A 23,337-nucleotide genomic window follows, 5' to 3' on the forward strand; every position below is an offset into this window, starting at 1 on the left:
AATATACTATATAATTGTTTTAATGATTAAAAAAAAGCAACCAAACAGATAAGTCGATTATTAAACTGAGTGACGATTAATTTAGTTATCTCAACCGATTAAACAAGTAACCATTTGGTCCATAAAATGTCAGAAAACGTTAAAAAATGTTGATCAGTGTTTGTCAAACCTGGAAATAAGGATGTTCTCAAATGTCTTGTTTTGTCCACAAACCAAAATGACTCAGTTTTTTAATGATTCCTTTGTTTTAGGGAGCAAAGAAACATTTACAAAGCTTTAATCATGAAATGAATCGATAATCAAAATAGTTGATGATTACTTTAGTAATCGATTAATAATTGATAAATCGCGTCATTGTTTCAGCTCTAATATTTATATATACTTGTTTATTTTATATTGACTTCAGGCAACAGAATACAGTCCACTCACTATGAGTCATTTCATTTGTTGATGTTAATGTGATACTCAATGCAATGACAGTGTCACGATATAATAAACCAATTACTGGATGCATTGTCATGACATGCTGGAATTAATGTCTTACTATTATTATTTGTTTTGACTGAAATGTTTGAACAAAGAAATAATGAATTGTCTTCACATCTATATAAAGTCACCTCTAGGTCAAACTCTTAAGTTGTCAAATACTTTTGTTGATGACCACGTACCTGAAAAACTAAAGACACACTCTGTTGCATTATGAATGTGTTCACATGCTGATTTAAGAATATACTTCTGCTTCAAAATGATGCAGGAGCGTTCTATAAATTTGGTGCCAGACTTGTGTAAATAGTCGGTGTACTTGTGGACTCATCTGACCTCTGATGTGCATGTTGATATTAGTATGAGTTGTGGTCGGGCTAAAAGCTTTGTTTCCAATTGGCAGCACATATTTTAGCAGTTTGGAGAACACACCCATGATTAATTAGTAGACAACCTTTAGGTGATTCTCTTTTGAAATGTTTCTCCACGATTAAAGAAGCAAAAGCAGGTCGAGGCTTGCTTTAAATTTCCTTAAACTAAGTTCATTCACTGACAATGTTAAAATAGAGCTCTTCTTCTTGTTATTTACCAAGCCATGACGACGATTACAGGATCAAGTATACTGGGGGTGACAGTAAGTGAGTTTAATTGCTACTTGCTGTGCACTTCAATGCGATGTGAAAAGTCAAATGTAGTATAAAACATCACAAAAAAGCAGTGAGCGATACGGGTAAAAAATAATATCTCAATATTTTTGGTGCGATAGATGATGACAATAATTAGTTGATATTGTTTAAAAATTTGATTTTAATTGTTTAAGTCATTAATTGTTGCTTACAGATTATACCAATGACACAATGATTATTTCATTTAAACTTAACGACTAATAACTGAACTACAGTGTAGAAACGCTGAACTAGCGAGAGGTCACGTGACACTAAATCCTGCTCGCTGCTGCACGCATTCTGTAAAAGGGTGGAGTTTCAGTGCGTGTTTCATTGGAAACTAAAAAATGTACATTTAAGAAATAAAAAAAATAATAATAATAAAGGGGGTTGAGAGTCTGTGACCATCAGTCTTCCATAACTGCAACACATTATTTCCATCCTTTATTCAAATACTCTATAATGCCAATTTGCATAACTTTAAAACAACAATCACGATATGATCTTAGACAATATATCTTTCCCCCCTCTAGTGTCTTAGTCTATAAAATCTGATTCTAATCCGCGTCCACTGTTTCATAAATCCTTCACATAAAAGGTCCAATAAAACATTGGTTAGAACACTGCCGAACGCCTTCCCGTACAGCTGAGTTTGGTGCAGATTGGAAGTGGCTGAGAGACGACAGTAAGATGACACACTGGCAATGAAATGTCAGGATGTGAGTCATGCTAATGAAGCATTGACTGAATAAACCCTTCACAGAGACTAACTAGTGTATGAACAGTGACTAAACACGCTACAATTACAGCCTTTTTACTGCGAGATTTTAAAGCCCCACTGCATGATGTGTCACTCATGACGGCTACCATTCACATAAAAGGGAGAAATCAAAGTGCCTGTGACTGAGCTTGGCCTGGACAATGATACACAGAGTATATCTTCATACACTTACAGACACACACACACACAAACCCACAGAGTCATTCACTGTGAACGATTGGCTCAGGCCCTTTTCTCCCTCTAATTAGAATTAAAACAGTCACGATTATTTTCATGTAGATTTAACACAGCGAAGCTCAATGGTGTTTTGACAAAAAAGGCTGTCGATAACAGGGGCAATAAGCCATCTAAGAGCTAAACCATTGATGGTTCCCGTAAGAGAAGTGCGTTGTACTGTAAAACGAACAATGATACTAAATGCCTCACTGTGTCAATCTATTTCAAGGATGTTTGTACAGCAGCAGTTGTCAATTTACCCAAAAAAATTACTAGAACTTCTCTTCATCTTTGTTATCTGCACTCCAGAGGTTTGAAAAGACATTTTCAGTTTAATTTGAAGACATCTTTCCCGTTGGCCCATCATTTTATTTTCATACAGCACTTGCTCAGAGAACACAGAGTAAACAAAGCTACATCACACTTAATTTTCCACTTGGCCTGATTGCACTTGTTTATTATTAGCAGAAGCAGGTAATTGTAGCAGCGAACAAAACACACTCAGGTGCGCATGTTATGCACCACGGTCCACTGTTCTGTACTATGTACTTTCAATAAATGTCAGACTGACTGACTAATGTGATGTACATCAATTTGGCAAATATAACTTGTGTGTCTCAGGAAATTCATCATTTCAATCATCATTCAGTTGATGTTTAAGGAGGAAATGGAAAATCAAATTGATCTGTACTATTAAGTAGCAATAAATCAGAATCACATTACAAATCAAATCAGCCCAAGTATGATGTGCATCTTTGGAAAAGCATATCATCCAACTAGCAATATTTATCGTTTCATGCATGTAAGAATTCTTTTCACAGTACCAAAGTGGTGAACTATTGAACACTCTCTGGAAATGGGGGCGGGGGGGGGGTAGTCTTCATGGTTCTCAGAGAAAACTCACAAAATGACTGAGGTTGGCTGTGATAAACCAGTGGACAGAATGATGCTGAGAAAGTATAAACACAACAACAATCTGGTGCATTAATGGCACATTACGTGACATCGCACAGGCCACTGACATCGAGATGATTACACGAGTCAGGTGCTTTAATCTCAGACTGCTTTTAGATCACCATCAACATTACTATAGGGTATTTGCTTCATTGGATAATGCAGCAGCTTGCCTTGATCCTCTGTCAACTTAATATGTGGATCATCATCACGTAAGTGGACAGACTGGGGATGATGCAGAGAGCTTAAAATATTACTCTTAAGTATGAAACAGGAGTCCTTTTATTGCTCTCCGTGGTGCCAATAGCCAAGATTTCTTGTACTTAATTTTGGGCCAAACTAGAAATTAGAAACATCTATAAATCACATATAATGCAATGAAACACCTTCTGTGACAGAAATTAGCATCACATGTAAAAAAAAAAAAGTAGTCTGATCTGGTTTAGTTTATTTGTGTTTTGGCATGAGACCGCTCTACGTGTGGTGCAGACAAAAGCTGAAGGGTTCCCCGTTAGATCCGTGCTTGCAAGCAACAAAATGCCCTCTGTTCTCGGAATGAATGTGTGAATAAATTTGTGAGCGAGGAAAACACTGAAGGGGGTGCACAACTTTGTCTATTAATTGTCTCTTTAAATAGGTCAAAAACAACCTTTCCCTGGCTTCTAATCTCTCACTGATAACACTCAATGACCCAGATTCATCCTGTCATATACTTCACCAACGAAACTTTATTGGATATCGTCAATAATTGTAAAAGAAGTGTGGTTTTTGAGTAAAGTCTGCCAGTTACACAGGGCTGAAATACAGAAACTGGAAATGGAGAAAAATATTTGCTGTCGACTTTTAACTTTGAAATATGGGTTTTAGCAGATGGTGTTGAATTAACGCTTGTGAATGAATCACTGTTTACAGGTGTTATTGTTATTATCAGGTCTGAACTGTCTTAGCCCAAGTCTAGCTGTCTTGTCATAGCCGGTATACTCTTATACATTCTTGTTTCCTCAATGTTACTTGTACCACAATATTCTGCAATGCTTTTAATTCATTACCCTTGTTGTATTATCTCTAAAATCCAGATCATCTGTTGTCATTTCAATAATCAGTCTTTATTTCCAAAGAAAATACAGACAACTACACTTAAACATCAAATGGTACATTTTTAGAAAGTAGCAAAAGTTATTTTTTCTGGAAATAACCTCAAACTCCCGGAGGTATTTTATTTGCTTATTAGTCATCTATCCAACTTCTTTCAAGATCTTGATAAAAAAAGATCTTGTAAAATGCTGTCAAAAATGTTTCATGAATAAGGTGGCGCCGGGGGAAAATAGAAGGTCGCAAATCCATCCTGACCCGTTCATCATTTCCGTTGCTTGTGGTGACTCACTTTCTTTCAACCACTTTCAGACCATTACAGTTTTACTATTAGAGCACAATCTTACATGTACTGCATCCTTGATATATCCATTCAAAGCTCTTCAGGACATTTTACGAAGCTATTTCATGCATTTTTCATGCCTCTCTATTTATTTAATACCCAAGAAGAGCATGCGAAAGGGTGCCAGCCTGACATACATCGACACAAAGACACAGTCATTGTCAGGGTCACGGGGGTAGAGATAGTGTAGCATTAGTACAAGCTAACACCCCTGAGATTCACAGTGGCCTGCATCAATTGATTTATACAAATGAACTGCAAGGCTAAGAAATTTGACAAGTCCACACAACCCTTTTTTCCTGCATGCCAACATTCACTTGCAAACCTAACGAAGTATGCAACACAGAGGGAAACAAAGCAGTCTAACGCTTACCTTCTTACCCAACTTTGGTAATAAGCTTACAAATGAACAATGTGCAATATTTTGTCTTCATCAAACCAGCTCATTAATCTCGGCAACAGCATATCCTTGATGTTTCATTCATCAAATTACCCACTGCTTCTGAAAGCTGAAGAAATGAGCTTGCTATGTTATGCTAATGGCTGACAGAAAAGCCTGGTAAATTACAAATGGGGAGGACAACAAACCTCTGTTTCATGCAATTTGACTGATGGCAAGTGCTGCTGAACTCGGTGAACTAGCACTGGTAAACCCAGAGCTCCTGCACGAACCACTACACTTTTTTAATGTAAGCTGTTGGGAAAAGTGATTAAGCATAATTTTATGGCGTTATTCATCTTTAAATAACATCAACACTATTGGGTTGACACTATATGGCAAACTATTATTTATACTGTCCATCACTGACTGACTTTCCGACTGTCAATATGTGCCGTTATACAATCTCAAACCCAGGTGTTGAGTCCGGGCAAAAGTTGACAAATATTAACCATTAATGTGTTGTGTTTAACAGGATAACTTTGCAATGATATGGTCAGGCACTGAGATCACTTTAAGAGAGCTGCTATGTCATAAAAGTAGAATAGTCTTTTTCTCCAGCTGTGTACCCTACCAGCTTAATATTAACAAAATATTAAGCTGGTAATATTCCTCTATTCCCCTCACTATCTCTGAACAAGTTATAAAATGCCAGATGAGGAAGCTAAATTTACCCAAAACATAAACTTGACATTTTGCAATTAAACCTTGCACTCATTTGTCTCTCCACAGCCAAAACTGCAAATATGTTTAGCCAAAACACTAATCATGTCCCAGTGGCTCTTTTTAGTGTAGGTCACAGCATGCAGCATTTCAATTCTGCACCTACTTTGAATAGGTTTTTAGTTACATGGCAACAGAGGTGAAACATAAAGACGAAACTAAAACTCAGGAAAAAGAAAAAATAACTCTAAACACCTAATTCCGTGGAAAAGGGTGTATATTGCTTTTTCTGACCATTTTATTGTCATGTGGTCGGAAGACCATAACTTCCTTAAGTACATTTAAAACAAAATATGTGGTCAAAGATCACAGCTAAGAGAAATGATCTTCCCTTGGATTCATTATATATTTAGGGGATGTTCAATATGCAGCCCTGCTTCGCGCCCCCCCCTTTAAAACAAGGTACTCAATTTTTCACACATTCAAGTTGCCAAGTATAAGCACAGGAGTCTAGTATTGGCAGCTGAGTAGCTCCAGAGGTGCAGTTTAAAAACCTTGCTGAGTAGAGAGTAGAGAGGAGAGAAACATAAAACACTGATCATTAAAACCTGTTTTAATGCTGGGATGTATCTGTGGATGCTCACTTTAACAACCATTGTTTTCCAGACTGAATTACTGCATTACATAGCCAGAAAAACTACTCACACAGCACTTGGGGCATAAGGAGGCTCATCTCCTGCCAGAGCAAGGATACATCCAGACCCTGCTGTCCAAACTACCCAAGTGGTTCAGAACCCGGAAATTGTAAAGTTCCCAACACCGTTACAGTTCTACCTTTTACCTTTTACCTTATCTTGGGTCAACTGAGAACAGTAGTGTAGTTTAGTAGACGGGGTGTCGGCTATGGCCCTGTAGTGTGACATCATACGTGTGACGACAACAAACAGAGGACAATCCAACAGCTTTTTTTCCTACTTGGTTTGTGGCTGTTCAACAAGATGTTAAGATGTTTAGCTTTGTATGAGATAGCCTCGTCCTTGTCTGTTTTTAAATCCCTCCTTAAAACCCACCCTTTCTCTTTGGCCTTTGACACTTTGTGAGACGTTGATTTTTATTTATTTTAATTTGAAATTATTTTTATTGTTTTTTTATTGTATGGCTGCCATTTCTTCCTGTGTTTTGTATTATTTTTAATTTATTTTAAGCTGTTTTATCTCATTTTGAACCTTTTACTTATTATGTCTTTTATTTATTCTGTACAGCACTTTGGTCCACTGCGGTTTGTTTAAAGTGCTTAACAAATAAAGTTGGATTGGATTGGATTGGAGATAAGTCTGCGGGCATTTGCCTATTTGACTTCCATGGGATATTTACACCAATCACAAGGGAGTGACATTTTTCTGTCGCCCAATCAGCTGACTGTCGTGGATGGTGCCAGTCTAATCGTACCGTGCCATTTTACTCTGGTACACCAAGGGAAAGGCACCAAAGAATGGAAGGGTTGGGGCCGGTTATTTTAGTACTATTCCTAATGGAAATAGCAAATTAAATACTGACCGTACTGTACCAAACTAAACTTTTCCACTCTGAAAACACAGCTAAAGTATTAAACTTGTATTTCTGAAGGCATTTCACTTAATTTATTTAAATCTAGTACATTTAACTGAGCAAATTCAAGTCTGCTAAATGTTGTACGAGTGGATTATGCTGAACAAAATGGTAAGTTTGAATCGACTGTTGACTGCTGTTTTTAAGATAAATATGTGTTGCCACATATTAATATTTCCAGCTCTACTGGATTAGGCTCTGCTCTGTATTTACCTGTTGCCATGAGGAATTTTCCATATCTGCAGGAGATGCCACTCACAGTGAGCATGGCAGTTCCAAGGGGCATTTCAGGCATTTTTGGTACACCACAGAACACAACGGAGTTGGAAGGCCTCCGTTTCAGGGCTTATCCTTGGATTAGTGCCTGGAAAAGTTCATTCTGCCCTGGGAGACCCAGGGTGCACTGAGCCCTTCCTAACAGGGATTGTGTAACTACCAGGGACTTTTGATTTTTCTTTGTTCATAGAAGCAGGAGGATTATATCCTCAGGGACCCACCTGACCAGCCTCTTGCTTCTCGGCTGTCCTCTGCTGAACCCTTGCAGTGGATTTCACCTCCCAGCCATATGGGAAATACAGCAGTGGAGGGATTCTCTTGTCTCACAATGCCAGGGTTATTTGCGGCACAGAGGTCTCATAGACACTGGGACATCTTGCATTTCTCTCGTACTTTAAGCTTGGCAGCAGATGTGAATCCTTGAGGGTTAATCTTCAAGGTCTTGCATGTTCTTAATCTCCATATCCATATCCACAGACTGGACATCTGGGCTACGGTGACTGCTGTCTAGTACCACTAATACCCCATTCCCACTCTCACCCATTTCCATTCTGCCAAAAAAAAATTTGGACCAGTGGGAATGTGTTTCATTGACATTCACTGCTGGGTCAAATGACACACAATGCACACAGGTTTATATCGGCTTCGGCTCCGATCTGCATTAGTGGGAACTTGACCCGGGTTACCACAGCAGTTTCTTTTTAAATTTGTGGCACAGTGCTACAGCGTGAATCTATCTATCTTCCATTAGCATAGCCATTAGCCATGAATGTTTGTAGTAAACCATACTTTTTACAACCAAAGTTAGCGGGCAATATCTTTTTCTTTCATCAGTGGAATCAAGTGAAGCAATAATTGGGAGAGGAATTCTAGTAAAAGATCCCAAAGAGTCAAAAATAGTGGTGTTGTTTTCTTCTTCCTTGGACTCTTTATTCCTGGTGTGTTTGTAATGTCACATTTCACATACGGGTAACAAAACACCATGGGGCAGATCAACAACTAGCAATTGGAATGGCATTGATTGCCTTTTTCGTGGGACCACCCAGGTCCAAATATTGGGTTTACTCACTTATTTGTGTGACAAAGGTTTCATAGTTACTAGTTACATGCCATCATCCAAACATGAATACTGCATCAAAATAGTTGCCTTAGAATGAAGCTATAATCAAAATTTTCCACTTCTATAAAATGATTTGAGTCATAATTACATGCCCTCCCCCCCACAAAGCAACACACAACCTGTGGTAGGTACGATAAAGCCCTCTTTAGTGACATGACTGCTGAAAGCCAGGCACAGTAAACAAGAAAAAAGTTTGACACAAAAGGCTGAAACTAGTTATCGGAGGAGGTTAAAACTGACGTATCAAATTGTCTAATCAAATTGCCTAATTTAGCTGGCAAACCATAAAACCATCACCTGAACAAAAAGGATGACTGGTGGATCTTTGTTTATTTGAAAGAACCGTGTACAGCATAATTCAATTCTAAGCTTCTCTTTAGACGAACGCAAAGCTTTGATCGCTTAATAAATTCTTCCGAGGGCTAAATTGTACACTCGTCTCATCTGGCAATGAGATTGCTTAAATGGAATATTCTGGAAATCTGTGGACAGGAAGACAATAATCGGGCAGTAATTTTATTTCTTCACAGCAGCTTCTATTGTTCTCTTAAAAAAGGCTTCTGTTTAGCCTGGTTCAACTCTCATTCTCATCCATCTTTCCATTGAGGAAAAATGTACTGAGCCAAGGATAAATGAGAACAATAACATTTCTGCAGCACTCAAATGCATCGCACACAGATAGAAGACAGCGCTTTTGTGTCCGTCTGGCTTTTCAGACAATTGACAAACTAGATAGCTGTGGCGACTATGGCTAGTTGCAAGCACACAAAAAGCACAGATCAAATTAACTGCTTCACTCTCCATAAAAACTTCTTTCATAACTTTCTCTGAATAAGCTCCTTGACTCAACTTAATTTTGCCTCTTACCTTGGTTGACTTCACACTTTGGACAACTGCCGTAAAGTGCTTGGACTGAAACATATCAATTAACACCCACGGCTTTTTCCTTGTGACAGTGGCCTCTGAGGAATAAATGAGGAATAATCAGAGTGGGTCTACAGTGGTTAAGCTCCCTTTTTGAAGATTATACTTCCCCTTTCCAGCGGCCTGCCCCAGGACCAGTCACTATCTTCTAATCCACAACTGCAGGCTGTTGAAAGCTCCCACAGCGAGTCGTTATTACAGACACTGATTAAAACTAAGACAGTGAGGGAAAAAAACGGGCAGATATGGAAATTAGACTGACAGGCGAGTGAGAGAATTAAAGCTGAATCCCATGGAGCTGAAATTACAGAGCAGCTGACTTTGAAAACTAATACTCAAACCAAAACTACAGTATAACTTTTAAATGTGTTTTCTAAATTCTGCTCCTACTCACTCCTGCTGGTCACCCGCGAATGCACCAGCAAACAATCTAACCATTGTCACCCACACAAGTAGATTTCCTTGATTTTGTTTCTCCTCCTTCTCACAGAGAAAAAAAATGTTGTTTTTTTTTGTAATGTAGAATTGATAAAGTGATATTCCAGAAAATCAGCCCATTTTAGGTTTCAGTTCAGCACAGTTTCATAAAGATCCTAAAAGCATTAATGGTAGACAAGGCTGCAAAGGGAGGCCCTTCAGTTCCATCTAATGACGTTGCAGGGCTCCATCAATCACACTGGAGAAAACAATAACAGTCTTATCGGGCATGAACTGTTTACACTATCTTTTGTCAGGCACTTACTGTGCTCTGTGTCCATTTCATTGTTTTATCCCCTCTAATACAGAGTAATCTCTATGATAAAATCTAAATATGAAGAATTCACAACCATCTGCCACCGAGCAGTGATCTGAATAATTTTTTTGTGTTCTATCTATCTTAAAAACAACTTCTCACAGCAGCCCTCACCCTGTATTCTGCTACAACTAATTACAAAAAGAAATGGAACTGCACACACACACACACACACACACACACACACACACACAAACACACAAACTACAAGTTTGAAAAATATGTTTCCTTTGCCCCACTGTTCTGTTCTTGTTCCGTTTTCTTTAAATGTCTAATGGTGAATTAGGTGTAAATGAATTTTAAGATTGAGATGTGGGTGAAAACTATCACATCAGCTATCAGTGATAATATCTAAAGAGGAAACACGACGACACACACAAGAAACTGTAGATTATCTTCAGATGTCTCTTTTAAAGCACAACTGCCATGGATAAGAAAAGAAATCACTGGGACCTCTTCAAACAATGACAAATGTGCCAAATATACAATTACAAGAACCTGCTAAACCCAGCATTTGCTTCCTATGCAGAGGGGTTTAACAAACTCAAGGCCTCCAGCAGCTGACAGCCCCTCGCTCTGTTTGGGTTGCAGGCAGGGGAGCCACTCTGTGTGATGATTTAGTGACGCAAGATCCCCCACATCCAGGACCTGTCACCGATTACTGCCACCGGACCGAGGAGGGGGAGGAAAGGTTTTATTGGGATGAGCGAGAGTTTGTATGTATGTGTGTGTGTGTGTGTGTGTGTGTGTGTGTGTGTGTGTGTGTGTGTGTGTGTGTGTGTGTGTGTGTGTGTGTGTGTGTGTGTGTGTGTGTGTGTGTGTGTGTGTGTGTGTGTGTGTGTGTGTGTGTGTGTGTGTGTGTGTGTGTATGAGTTCCAGCTCTGCCTCCAAGGCCACAAACCCAGTTAAAAAATGCCAGCTCTTGCCAGCCTTTACCACCCAAGTTTAAGTCAGACAAAAGGCCCTTCAGTGCTCTAAAATGTTGGTTAAAGAATAGGAAATAATGATCAAGTCATATATGGAAAAGGACTTAGCAATCATGCACAGACTGGAGGGTGACAAGGGGAAAATAAGCAGCTAAAAGGAAGTGAAACTGAGAAGTACTAGCATCTTTCTCACTTTCAGAGTTCCTCAAGGTGGAGAAAGGACTGCAAACAGTGGAAAACTACTACAAACTAACATGCACTTACATCACCTATGATGTTGCTTGGGTATGGCGTGTGTGGAGAATTTGGCTTAGTTGGTTATAAATTTATCAAAGTGTGATTATGTTTATACCCAACTACTGACATATGGCTGATGAGTTTGGTACCTCACATGTACCTCTAAAGTGACAAAAATGAAATTGCAATCCTACACCTTAAAGTCTTTTCAGAAACTCTGTAAGCTTTTAACGATCAAAAAAACATTGTGTGAGAAATGGGAATAGACGTCATATGGAAATGTGTAAAAATAAAAGACCCACTCAAGCTTACATAACAGTGTATTTCAGTAAAAAGAAGAAAATGACAGATACCTTTGTCCTGTGCCAGTGTTCACAGCTATGTGGAGGGACTGAAACATCCGCGCTGACGCAAACTCTTCTGGCAAAAAGTCAGCTGCGTCTTTACTCACAGTTAAAGAGAAAGGGAGGCTTTGCCAGAAATCCACAGCGTGTCACACAGGACCAACGTCACAACAACAACTAATCAATGGCTATGACATCACTGCCTGAATATGACCAAGACAGGCAAAGCATGATGGGTAAAGGAGGACACAATTATCCTTTGTTCATTTTGGTAAGCATTTGAAAAGCAGCATGGATCAGGGTGGTGATTCAATTAAGAAAGAGGGTTCTGGGGGTGGACACTTGGGTTTCTCTGCCTGGTTGAGGTCAAGCATGTCCAGGAGTGTGTGTGTGTGTTATAATTATATATTATATATAATTTATAAGTAGTAAAAACAGTGTTGTGTTGTGTAAAATTTTTGTACCCTTGCCTGCATGCCTGTTATTACCAAAATTACCAAAATTAGAATCATACACCGGATTAAATCCAAAATAATAATAATTGATCAAACAAATCCATTAATCAGTTATCACCGTCTTAAACTACCTCATCAAACTCTGAAGATAAAAATGACTTAACTTTTCCATTGGTCAAAAATATGTTAACCCCAGGATTAAACAGTTTCTTTGCCAGTTGGAATGTGTTTAATCGGCATTCTGCTCTATTTGTAGTATTAATTAATCCATGTTTATAAGGATCCTTACATTTTTAAAACTTGGGACAGCACTCAATATCAATATATATTTTAGTTAAAGATGCACAAGAGTAGCCACTAGCCAAGCTGGTGGGGTTTTTCTTTTTTCCTCTGACTTGTTTTGTTCCCGGTGCATCTCTTGTATGACGTCACAATTTACACACAAGTGAGGAAGATAATACTACAGGGCATAACAACCACTGGCAATGGGACTGGTGTTAATCACCTCTTTTGAGCGACTTCACCCGGGTTTTCTCCTTGGGAATTAATAATGAGGAGCTACAGTTGGAAGACGATATCATAAATCAAGAGCATTAAGCCGCAGCTCCTTCAAAGTGATGCAGTCAGTTTTGACCAGAACAAAAAGATCAGAGCATTTAGTCCAGTATTAAAGTATTTACACTGGTTCCTAGCCAGATACAGAATAGACTTATGTTCTGCTGCAAGGCTACAAACCACTAAATGGTTTAGGTCCACAATACATGAATGATATATTAAAAGAATACAAACCTAGTAGGCCTCTGAGATCTACTGACTCGGTCAGATAGTCGAGTCCAGAGTGCAAACCAACTATGGTCTGCTGCACCTGTGTAAGAAATGCTCAGAAAAATAAAGCTGCCTTGCCTTGCTTATATGAATTAGAGTATTAACAGTATTCATAAAAATGAAAGGACACGGAACAAAACAAAGGCCACCAAACCATTAAAGAAAGCAGGCAATATGACTCCTGTGTTTGTTAAATGTTGGCTGAGATTTCTAAATTAATGAAACTGAATTTTATAAGACTTTTGCGACAACAAAAAACTTTTTCTTTGCTGCTTGAATTGCTGCTTCTCACATCACACCTCTCTTCTCAAAAATTCTCAATGTTAAAATTTATCAGAAGCAAATTGCTTTTGTATCAGTGAGAACAAATCACCTTTTTGTTAGGCTTTTGTTGTGGGTGTTGTCTGATTAGACACACATTACCTGACTCAAGTCGCTGATTACAAAATCAATGTATAATGCCTGCACTGACTACTGAGAGCAATGGAACTGGCTAGATGACTTTCTTTTCTTTTTTTTTAATTCCGCTGACAAATAAACAGTAGAGTCATGTTTTTTTTGTATCACATGGTTTTCTTGGCCAAAATTGTTTTTCTTTGATGAACATGAGAGCAAATCAATCAAACAGACCCCAAAAACATTATACTTAGACAATCATGCCCACTCTGAAATACTACAGCACAAGTGCCGCTTAAACAGTGACACATGATGGGCCAAGCAACTAAACCAATCACTTGCTGCAAGATTGAAGAGCCCTTGTAAAAAATGCTCACTCAAAAGCACAAGTTTGGTCTTTGGTCTTCAACAAGGGGTAATCAAATTACACTACACAACTATTTGTGCAATTAAAATTGAGGTTACAATTTCTCAATATTACTGATATGATGTCAGTAAAAACAATAAGGGCCATTAAGATTGTCATTAAGATAAGGGGCCACCCTTATTTCCAGTGGACAATCTTAATGCTTCAGCATACCAATTTTGGACAATGCTATCCTTCCAAATGTGTGGCAACAGCTTGAGGAAGGAACACGCCTTGCCTTTGCAGCAAGAAGACCTGAGTTCCCGACCCGGTCGGCACAAGGGCCTTTCTGCATGGAGTTTGCATGGCCTTATAAACGCCCTCCGGTTCCCTCCCACTGTACAAAAACATGCAGATTTGGGCATCAAGCAAATTGGACACTCTAAATTGACAGTGGGTGTGGGAGTGGATTGTTGTTTGTCTCTAGGTGGCACTTTGATGGACTGGTGGCCTATCAGGGGTGTATCCCGCCTTTCACCCTATGTCAGCTGGGATTGGCACCCTCGTGTGGAGGATGGAGCGGTAGATTGAGTGAGTTTGAGGAAGGCCCTTTTCTATTTCAACATGACTGTGTACCCAGTGAACAAAGAAAGGACTATAAAGACATGGTTTAATGAGTTTGGGGTGGAAGAACTTGACTGGCCAGCACAGAGCACTGAACTCAACCCCATCAAGCACCTTTGCGATAGACTTGAACAGAGATTGTGAGACCTGTGCCTGGGCTCATAAACACTCTACTGAATGAATGGGCACACATTCCCATAGAAACATAGAAATCTTGAGGAAAGTCTTCCAAGAAGTGTAGAAGCTGTTATAACTGTACAAGTGGGACCAACTCCATATAAAAGTCCTGTATGTGTATTTGATTACATCATTACAGGCCCTGTTGGTGTAATGGTCAGGTGTCCCAATACTTTTGTCCATAAATTGTACAATCATTGGCCACTTTATTACACATATGGGAAATAAAAGTAGTAATAAAGTGAGACTTCACTTTGTCACGAAAATGATGTATTTGTAAAGCAAATTCAATTGATAGCATCATAATTATACTCCCCAATGCTGTTTTAATTGCAGTAGCAGACAGGTTTTCCAAGTCAAAGCAAGCACACATGCACAGACAAGGACAAAGAGTTCCTGTTGAGAAATGCTGCATTGTTTACATCTTACCTTGGCGAGTGTGAGAGCTCATTGTTACAGTGGCTGGCGATGCAGGCAAACTAAACACGGGAGGAAAGGTGAGCGGTGACGGTGTCAGTGCGCCACCATGGTAACTGGAATGATCATTCTGTGCTTCCCACCAAGTTTGTGCTTCCGGTTGGAGTTGCCAGACTGAGGAGGAACAGAGAGAAGTTGTTTCTCAGGGCTTCATGTCACACGACCACAGGTGGAGACCTTGAGTGGTGTGTTGTGGTGTCCTTCGACCAAATGGTCAGGCTGTGAGAAGTAGATGCAAACAAAGTGTTTATATATATATAAACACTATATAAGACAGGATATTCTGGACGGAAGCTTGTGTACGTACTAGGGCTGGGTGATATGATGATATTAGATCATGAATACAATTTTTGAGTTGAGTAAAACTGAGACTGAGCGTACTTACATACATTATTTTAGGGCTATGTTTTTACATAGGGGAATAGTTTGGTTGCACTGTTCAGTAAAATAGTAAAAAGAAATCGTAAAAATAGCGATAAAAATTGTGATCATGATTGTGATATCACATTTTTGCCATATCACTCACCCCCAGTTCGTACTAATGCTGTAACATCCTAGCTGTTTTCAAACAACTAACTTTGTAAATAAGAGGCTCCTGAGTTTCACTAGAATCAGTCAGCACTTTATTGATCCCAGGAAAATTGGGTAAATGACCATTTTGTTTCCATTTGAGGCCCTAATCTAAATGAACACTTCTCGTCATTATCTCAAACAGGTTTTTAATGATTTTGAGGAAGTTTCAGTGTCAGTGTTGTGTATGTGTGGTCGGTGGTGAGATTAATATTTACTGCAAGGTGTGGTTATTAACGACAGAGGAAAGAAAGGCACGGCCAAAGAAAATACTGAAGAAATCTGCTTCATCTCCACTATCATCTTGTTGGTGTTATTGTAAAGCAGAAATTTAATTAATACAATCTGCTGAAAGTATTTACCTAATTATTTATAAAGAAAATCCTTTTGTTTATTTTGGGCGAGAGATGAGAAATGATGATGAAAAACAGCCCTGGTTTTCTACAAGTTGCATCACATCTGGTTTTATAAAATTACAGCAATAAACACAACTAAGCCCACAGTTAGAAAAAGCTTTGAATTTAGCCTAGTGGCTATTTAAATTATATCCACCTTTGTCCTTAAAGAGGCACATTTCATGAAACACAATTAACACAAAGTGACTTTGCAAGAGTCTCAGTATCTGACAGCTCCTTGTAACCATTGCTATATTTATAGCTTCACTTGTTGCTTGCATGGTGAGGTGGGGAACTCAGTGCTTGAATGAAATGTAGCAGAACCCAAAATTCAAAGAAGGAAGGGCTCCGAAAGGATTGCTCTACATTCATGCACACACTACAACAGAAAATGATCTGCATGCAGGTGTTTTAGCTCTGTATCAGAAGGAATCTGTGCATGTGCCAACACACCTGAAAATGAATATCACAAAGCCATTCATGTTTAATGAGCTGTGAGTGCCAGTGTAAAAAGGAAGCAGGTTTCCTCTGCTGAATTTGTGTGCTTAGTTTCAGAAAATACAACAAACAACAACAGTTATAAGTAAGGGCAAAGTGAAAGTGGGTGTTAACACTTTACAAGGAAGTTGTTACTGAGAAGAGGAACCAAATATAGGTAATTGCATCACTGTTTCTAGACTGTCAGCCCATCTAGACTAAAACAAACCTGATTGTATATAATTTTAAACTACAAGCAGAAATTCCAGACTCTAGATTAGTGCCAGAAGTAGGTGTAAATGTAGCAGAGGCCATGTAGTTCTAAAAGTAAAATGTCAGAGTTGATACGGCACTAGATTGACGAGCCACTGACAAAAAAGAAAAACCAAAGAAAATGTTTCATACTGCCTAATGTGTGTGTTTTCATATGCAAACCAAAACTACAAGGAGTATGAGAACATACACAAACATAAAAAGGAGGAAAGCCTCAAACTATGCAACTCTAACCAGCAGTAACTAAAAACTCACCTCTGTCCCATCCAACAGGTGTCAACACTGATGAGCACACACTAAGTGGTAATGAGAGCTACAATTCAGCACCAAACAAAACACCACAGAATCCATAATAAAGTGTGTGTGCGCCGTCTTCTCTCTCAGAAATGCACACAGACACACAGAGTCTCTTTTCTGTCGCAGTTACTTTAAAGCTGTTGAAGTGAATTACTGTCAACTGAATGAGTTCAGTGGAAAGAGGGTGCACGCTTTGCATGGCCAAATAAAATCTCATGGAAACACACGCCTGCCAGGACTCTCCAGGGTCTTACTTCACTTATCAGGAATTATCGTCTAAGAAAAACAGTCCCTTAAGTGAGTGACAAACTTAAAATGCGGGCCAGCTTCATTATTACTCCATTTGAATTTGAGCACAAAATTTTTACGGTATCCTTGAGGCCAAGGGTAAAATAACCAGAGGGGACAGTGTGTTAAATAGTTGCATCAAGCAGACAGCCAGGGGGAATTCTTAGGCAGAGGACAGATTTGCTGAGGCATGATGTTGCAGAAAAAAAAGCCAAAGTGTGTCAACTGAATAGCGGTGACACTATTCTCAGATCAAGCCGCCTATTTTTGAGAAAGGAGTTGTCTGTCACAGAAGAATTCAGAGTGTGCTTTTATAGCTTGTCATAGTATGTCAGCAATGACCTCAAGCACAGAGTCACTTTCTCTGCCACATCCACATAAAAAAACAAGTGCAGCTCGAAGGGAAGCCAAAATGACTCCTTTACTGATGCCATCATCCTGCAGACTGTGGCAGTGGTCTGCTCTCAGCTGTGCGGTAATGTTCCTTCCGTAAGATTTAACGTTTTTTTAAAAACCTAAACTGTCCTTCAGGGATCCTATTAAAAAGGAATCTTTGTACACCACTGCAGGTATTTTCCCTGCACTGTACAACTATAAAACACACCACCTGCATCTCTTCACGGGTCTCCTCTCCACACACTGACACTAAGGATTGGATGAGATTTATTGCTCACATGCAATAAAGTTTGAGTCTGGAAACGTTGCATGCCACTTGACAGGAAAACAGCTCTCTGGACCCCGTAATGGACTTCATTTCCCAAGCACTCCGAGCGCTGCCGGGAGTAATCACAACGGCATAAAAATAACATGTGGTCGGATAGTGAGCAGTAAACAACAATTAAGAGACCCCTTGCATAGCTCATGAAATGAATCATTGAAAATGCACTTACACCACGAAGACGGCTTCAGCCTCTCGGCCCTAATTGACTATGAATTATTCAGCTGGCGAGCGGATTAGTGGCACCGCTCATATGCTACTGAGTGACATGTTCCTGATCTTTCTTTGTTATAATAGTCGAGGTATTAAGAATAAAAAAATCAAGAACCTGGGAATCCCAAAGAAAATACTTTGCATCTCACTGCTAATAAGACAAGGACATACTGGTCTAGACTGTTGCCTAAGTACCTGACTTGGTCACACTGAAGCCATCTTCGTTAAAATGAGAATGGTGACTTTATGCTATTATCAATCTAACCTTCCAGATTGTGAAATTTTATGACCTGTTCACTTGGCCAACCCTAACAACATGGATCCATGCAGCATTCAGAGACCAAAAGAATGACTTTACATTCGAAGGCTGTGCTGAGTAAACACCAGACATGCACCAAAGTCTTGATCATTTCAGGAAATTGTGAGCATGCAAATGTCCACAAATGTCGCGACATCCATTTCCCGGAACTTCTCCACCCCCCCCTTATCTGAATGACCATGATGATCATGGAGTCTCACACACACAATCTCCTGCTACAATAACAGAACGTCTGGACCCAGGTTTCTAGACTTTTTCCTTGAGTTCATGTCTAGAAAAAAAGCTTTAGTGTCTCTGGTGTGTGACTATGTTTGAAAAAACAATTCAAAAGCGATAGCAGCCTGGTGGACGAGGAGTTGATGCCTACATCACTTGACCTCATGTGGTATAAAGACACATTAAAGCAACTTTGTCAGACTTCTGTCATCAACTTTAGATGTGATCTAACAAATTACTTCCATCACCTAAAAAGAGAAATATTCCAAAGAAACATGACAAAAAGAAAAACGTCATTCAGATTAGAAGAATAAAACTCCTCGTCTTTTAAACAAAGGCAACTGGACTACGCCTAGGTTCTTGAGGACGTGGCTTCTTCAGTTCTGATTATGGTCTGGGAGTCCCCAGGTTTTTAAAACCCCTGGTGGCACCTTGGGGAAATTAACATAAACGTCATGTAAGTTGCCACCAAGGGTTTAAAAACCTAGGGACTCCTAAGACAAGAGATCAAATGAGTGTCAAAACAGGAAACCCACAAAAAACAACAGGGGCAAAAAACAAAAACAAAAAATAAAACAAAGCTCCGAGTTAAGATTGTGACAGATGCATTTTCTGGCATGAAATGACCTGCAGTAACATAATCTTCTCTGTGGTTTGTTTGCAAGTTGAACGAGGCCATAACATCAATCAGCTGTTTGCTGAACCGGGACAAGATGACAAGACGAGGCATCAAGTGGAAGAGAAAGGATCATTTTTCCTTTAGCTACAAAGCTCTGACAGCCGAGGGACATTTGTATATCGAGTATGACCAGGAACAGCCTCTACAACACACCTAAGGACGAGATATTCAATGTTCCACTTTTGTATGATAACAGGATCGGATAACAAAGTATCTGTCATCATTACTTCTGCCAAAAAGGTTGTGTTTTCACGCAGGATGCTTTTTTTTGTCTGCACAATTACACAAATGTGACCTCAACCAAATGCAGAAATCTTGGCAAAGGGAAGAACCAACTTCATTTTGGGTGCAGATCATTTACAATAACTTTTAAAAGGTTTTCACATTACTTGAATGTTGCTGTGCTGTATTAAACTACTGAATTCTGAGCAAAAGCAGTATACGGCAGAAAAATCTGACATATTCACATGACTTAAACAAGGTCAAGCAGATGGTCATCTTCTGTAGTATACATAGCCTGAGTCAGTGAATAGACAGATGTGTTCTTGTGATCTGTGTGACACATGCTCACAATATATGTTCAGTACTGTGGCGCCTGCAATTAGTTAAGGCAGTCAATAAAGTTCTTCTGCTACAAACTCATATGACATGTTCCACACTTACAGTGATCTATCAAAATATTTACTTTCTCCCTCTGCTCTGCTGAAGGTGCAACAATTGTTATTCAAGTACACCCACAGCTACCACTACATATTATACCCAGGCTTACAATAAAATGTTAAAACTCTACTTAATGTTCAGTCTTTTTAACAGCGTAACACACTTTTATTTTTAGCATTTACATACTTATTAAAGAAAAAAACAACAACGTTGGAGGAGCTGGAAGAACTAATGAATATGTCTGCAACTTCTTCTTCTTAGGATGTTTGTCCGTGATTAAATTAGAGCTGAACTATTAACCGAAATCGCAATAAAAGCTACTGTGATTTTCAAATCGCATGAAGCACAAGACTTGTTAAAGCCAAAATGTGTGTCAAAATATAATATTAGATTAAATATTGTTTAATCTGTTTGCACAGCCTATTCTCCAGACTGAAGAGAACATCTTTGTATCTACCAGAACATTGTTATTAATCTCCAGCCTGAACGTGATGGTTAAACTTTACTCAGACTGAAAATCATGGCCTCCTAACATCCATACAGCTGAAACTCAAAAGTATGTTTCAAGTTTTAAGCTGAGGTGAGAAATGCCGAAGAGTGCCGTGTTTCCTTTGCATGGGTGAGTGTGCATTCCAGTAAAACCTTCAGGGCGATGTGGGGCTGGGGATTTAAATAAGTAGCATCGAATATCATGGCACACAATAATGAAGTACAAAGGGCTGGCTTTGACTGGTGTGTCATACACATGAGGTGTGGCAGCTTTGGCTGCTTACGTCTGATTTATGACTTCTTTGGGTGTTTGGCCCCTCTTAGTTTGACGAATCACCTTTCAAATGATAACAAAAAGGGCAAAGAGTACAGTTGTACAGTACATGGGCAGTCATTCTACACCCATGAGTTTTATTACGCTGACAACAAAAGACCAATTATTCGGAATCAAATAAAAAGTAGGCAGTTACAACTTTGAGCAGTGCAAAGTTCTGTTAATAATAGAAGACCACTCAGCTTCCTTTTCTTAATTATTCCTTCAATTTACTTCCTCTCTCTTTGACTCCTGTATTGTTCAATCTTTCTCTCAGCATCAGTCATCTACATTATTAATCATTCATCTTGGCCTTTAACAGTCCTTCATAAGGCACAGAGAAAGCAATCTTAACATATTTTCTAAAAAATGAATATCTAATAATTCTACCTAACCCAGAAATATTTTTGGCCACAAAGGACTTTCGGATGACTGTTCTAGATCCAGACAGTTCTAGTTTGATTCACCTGATGTGCACTGAGGGTGTAGGACTGTCATGAAACAAGATGTAACATCTAAGCTGCAACTAACACACTGAAATGGCAAGTTGTCACAACAATCGTGCAATCAAACCGTCAACATATGCCTTTAATGACTACCGTAGGCATTTTTTTTCCATGGAGAATTAAGCAATTCTAGTGCCCACCTCACCCCAAGTAAATGTTCTGATAAAACGTGCCCCCAAAACTTCTTTGCAGCTGCACTGTTGCTCCACCCAAGATGATTACAATTGGTTTAACAAACACAATTAAGCAGATTTGTTTCCCCACAGACCATTTTTCCAGTACTGGCACAGTGATGTGGACATAATGACGCTACACATGACTACTACTGTGCAGGCTGATGTTTGAATTTGCTTTCACATGACCAAACCAACAAGTAAACACATTTGATACGGCAGGAGAACTGACATCAAACTCAAAGCAACACTGTGACTTCCCATTACACTGCTCAAAGGAAACAGAGAGCAAGAGTTCAAATTCTTTCAGATTTTGACCTTGAAGGACTTGGTTCCTCTCGTTGGGGTGATAAACACAGTGCTCAACATCTGTCATGTTAAGCTCCTCTACAATTACTTCAGCAATTTTAGCCACCTGGCCTGACATCCAGTGTTGCAAACAAACATTGGGAGAAATTTGAATCTGCTTCATTAATCCTCATATGACCAGCAACATCCGCAAACCTTTGCCTGAGATATATATAAATACTGAATTTATCCAGCTCCCGAGTGATGACTGAGAGTTGCTTGGATATTTGTGAGAGAAGTTTGATAGTAAGAACATGATATCTCATTTCAGATGCAGGAGGAAACAACGTAAATTGATTAAATTGATATTATTAATTGGCAAAATAAATAATAAATTGACTTTGCACTCCTTCATTTCATATGAAAGCAGAAATTACACTTTTTACTAATGCAGCTTTGGTAGCAGAATCCATCTTACCATGTAGTATTTGTTCATGTATAACCAGTGATCACTACTGAGTGAGCATGCCTATACATAGTAGGGTCATGTCACCACGATGCTAGCCAGTACTTCAGTTCCATTAATAGATTTAATTAGTAACCATTAGCATAACATCCACAACAACAAACAACAATGCCTTCACTAACCACCACTACTTTCTAGTTTGTGATTTTGGGAAAGCAGAATGGGCTCAAAGTATGGACAGGCTGCCAACCAAGCACAAAGGAGCTACAATGGGTTTATTAATGAAGTTGTGAGGCATTTCACAGTATAAGGGGCTGAATCTGGGAGAATGATTCGAAGCCATGAACTCAATGGGCGACCACAACGTTCAACACAAAGATTCATAAAGCCTAAAATCACATCAGTCGAGGCTGAGAGCTTCAGTATAGTTGCCCATTAAAATCTCTGTGTCCCTATTACTTCTCTGAATCTTCCTCTTATCTACTTTTACTGCCGTTGTGGCCCTGTGGCCAGTATCCAAATTACACAGTAGTAGCCCTAATGAGAAAAAGCACAGTAATGTAATTACTGCTTTCAATGACCTTTGCAACTTATGCTTATTTAACCAACATAAATCACAAAAATGAACAAAGAACAAATTAATAAATCACATTTCAAATGAGTTTGATAGATTTGGTCGATTTTGATGACCAACATCTAACATATACAAAACGGCTGTGGTGATACAACAGATACTCCACTTCTAATTTCATTCAAACTGTATTAGTAGCCTCTCAAGCATCGCATGTAATGGGGACACAGACAAACAAATGAACAGAGGATGAGAACAAGGA

General features: G+C 39.0%; 1 protein-coding gene across 3 annotated transcripts in view; it reads right to left on the reverse strand.

Moving 5' to 3' along the window:
• The window catches only part of hdac4 (histone deacetylase 4), a 110,571-nt gene that overhangs the window by 84,373 nt on the left and 2,861 nt on the right, over positions 1-23,337 (reverse strand). Inside the window, exon 2 of one of the 3 annotated variants that reach the window (XM_058619225.1) lies at positions 15,117-15,278. In XM_058619225.1, the coding sequence (XP_058475208.1) occupies positions 15,117-15,278 (162 nt within the window). Of the gene's footprint in view, positions 1-9,507; positions 9,611-15,116; positions 15,384-23,337 lie in introns of those variants that run through there. The other 2 variants (XM_058619235.1, XM_058619252.1) reach the window with 2 other exon arrangements.

This window comes from Solea solea, chromosome 2 (genome assembly GCF_958295425.1).
Source record: "Solea solea chromosome 2, fSolSol10.1, whole genome shotgun sequence".
Lineage (NCBI taxonomy): Eukaryota > Metazoa > Chordata > Actinopteri > Pleuronectiformes > Soleidae > Solea > Solea solea.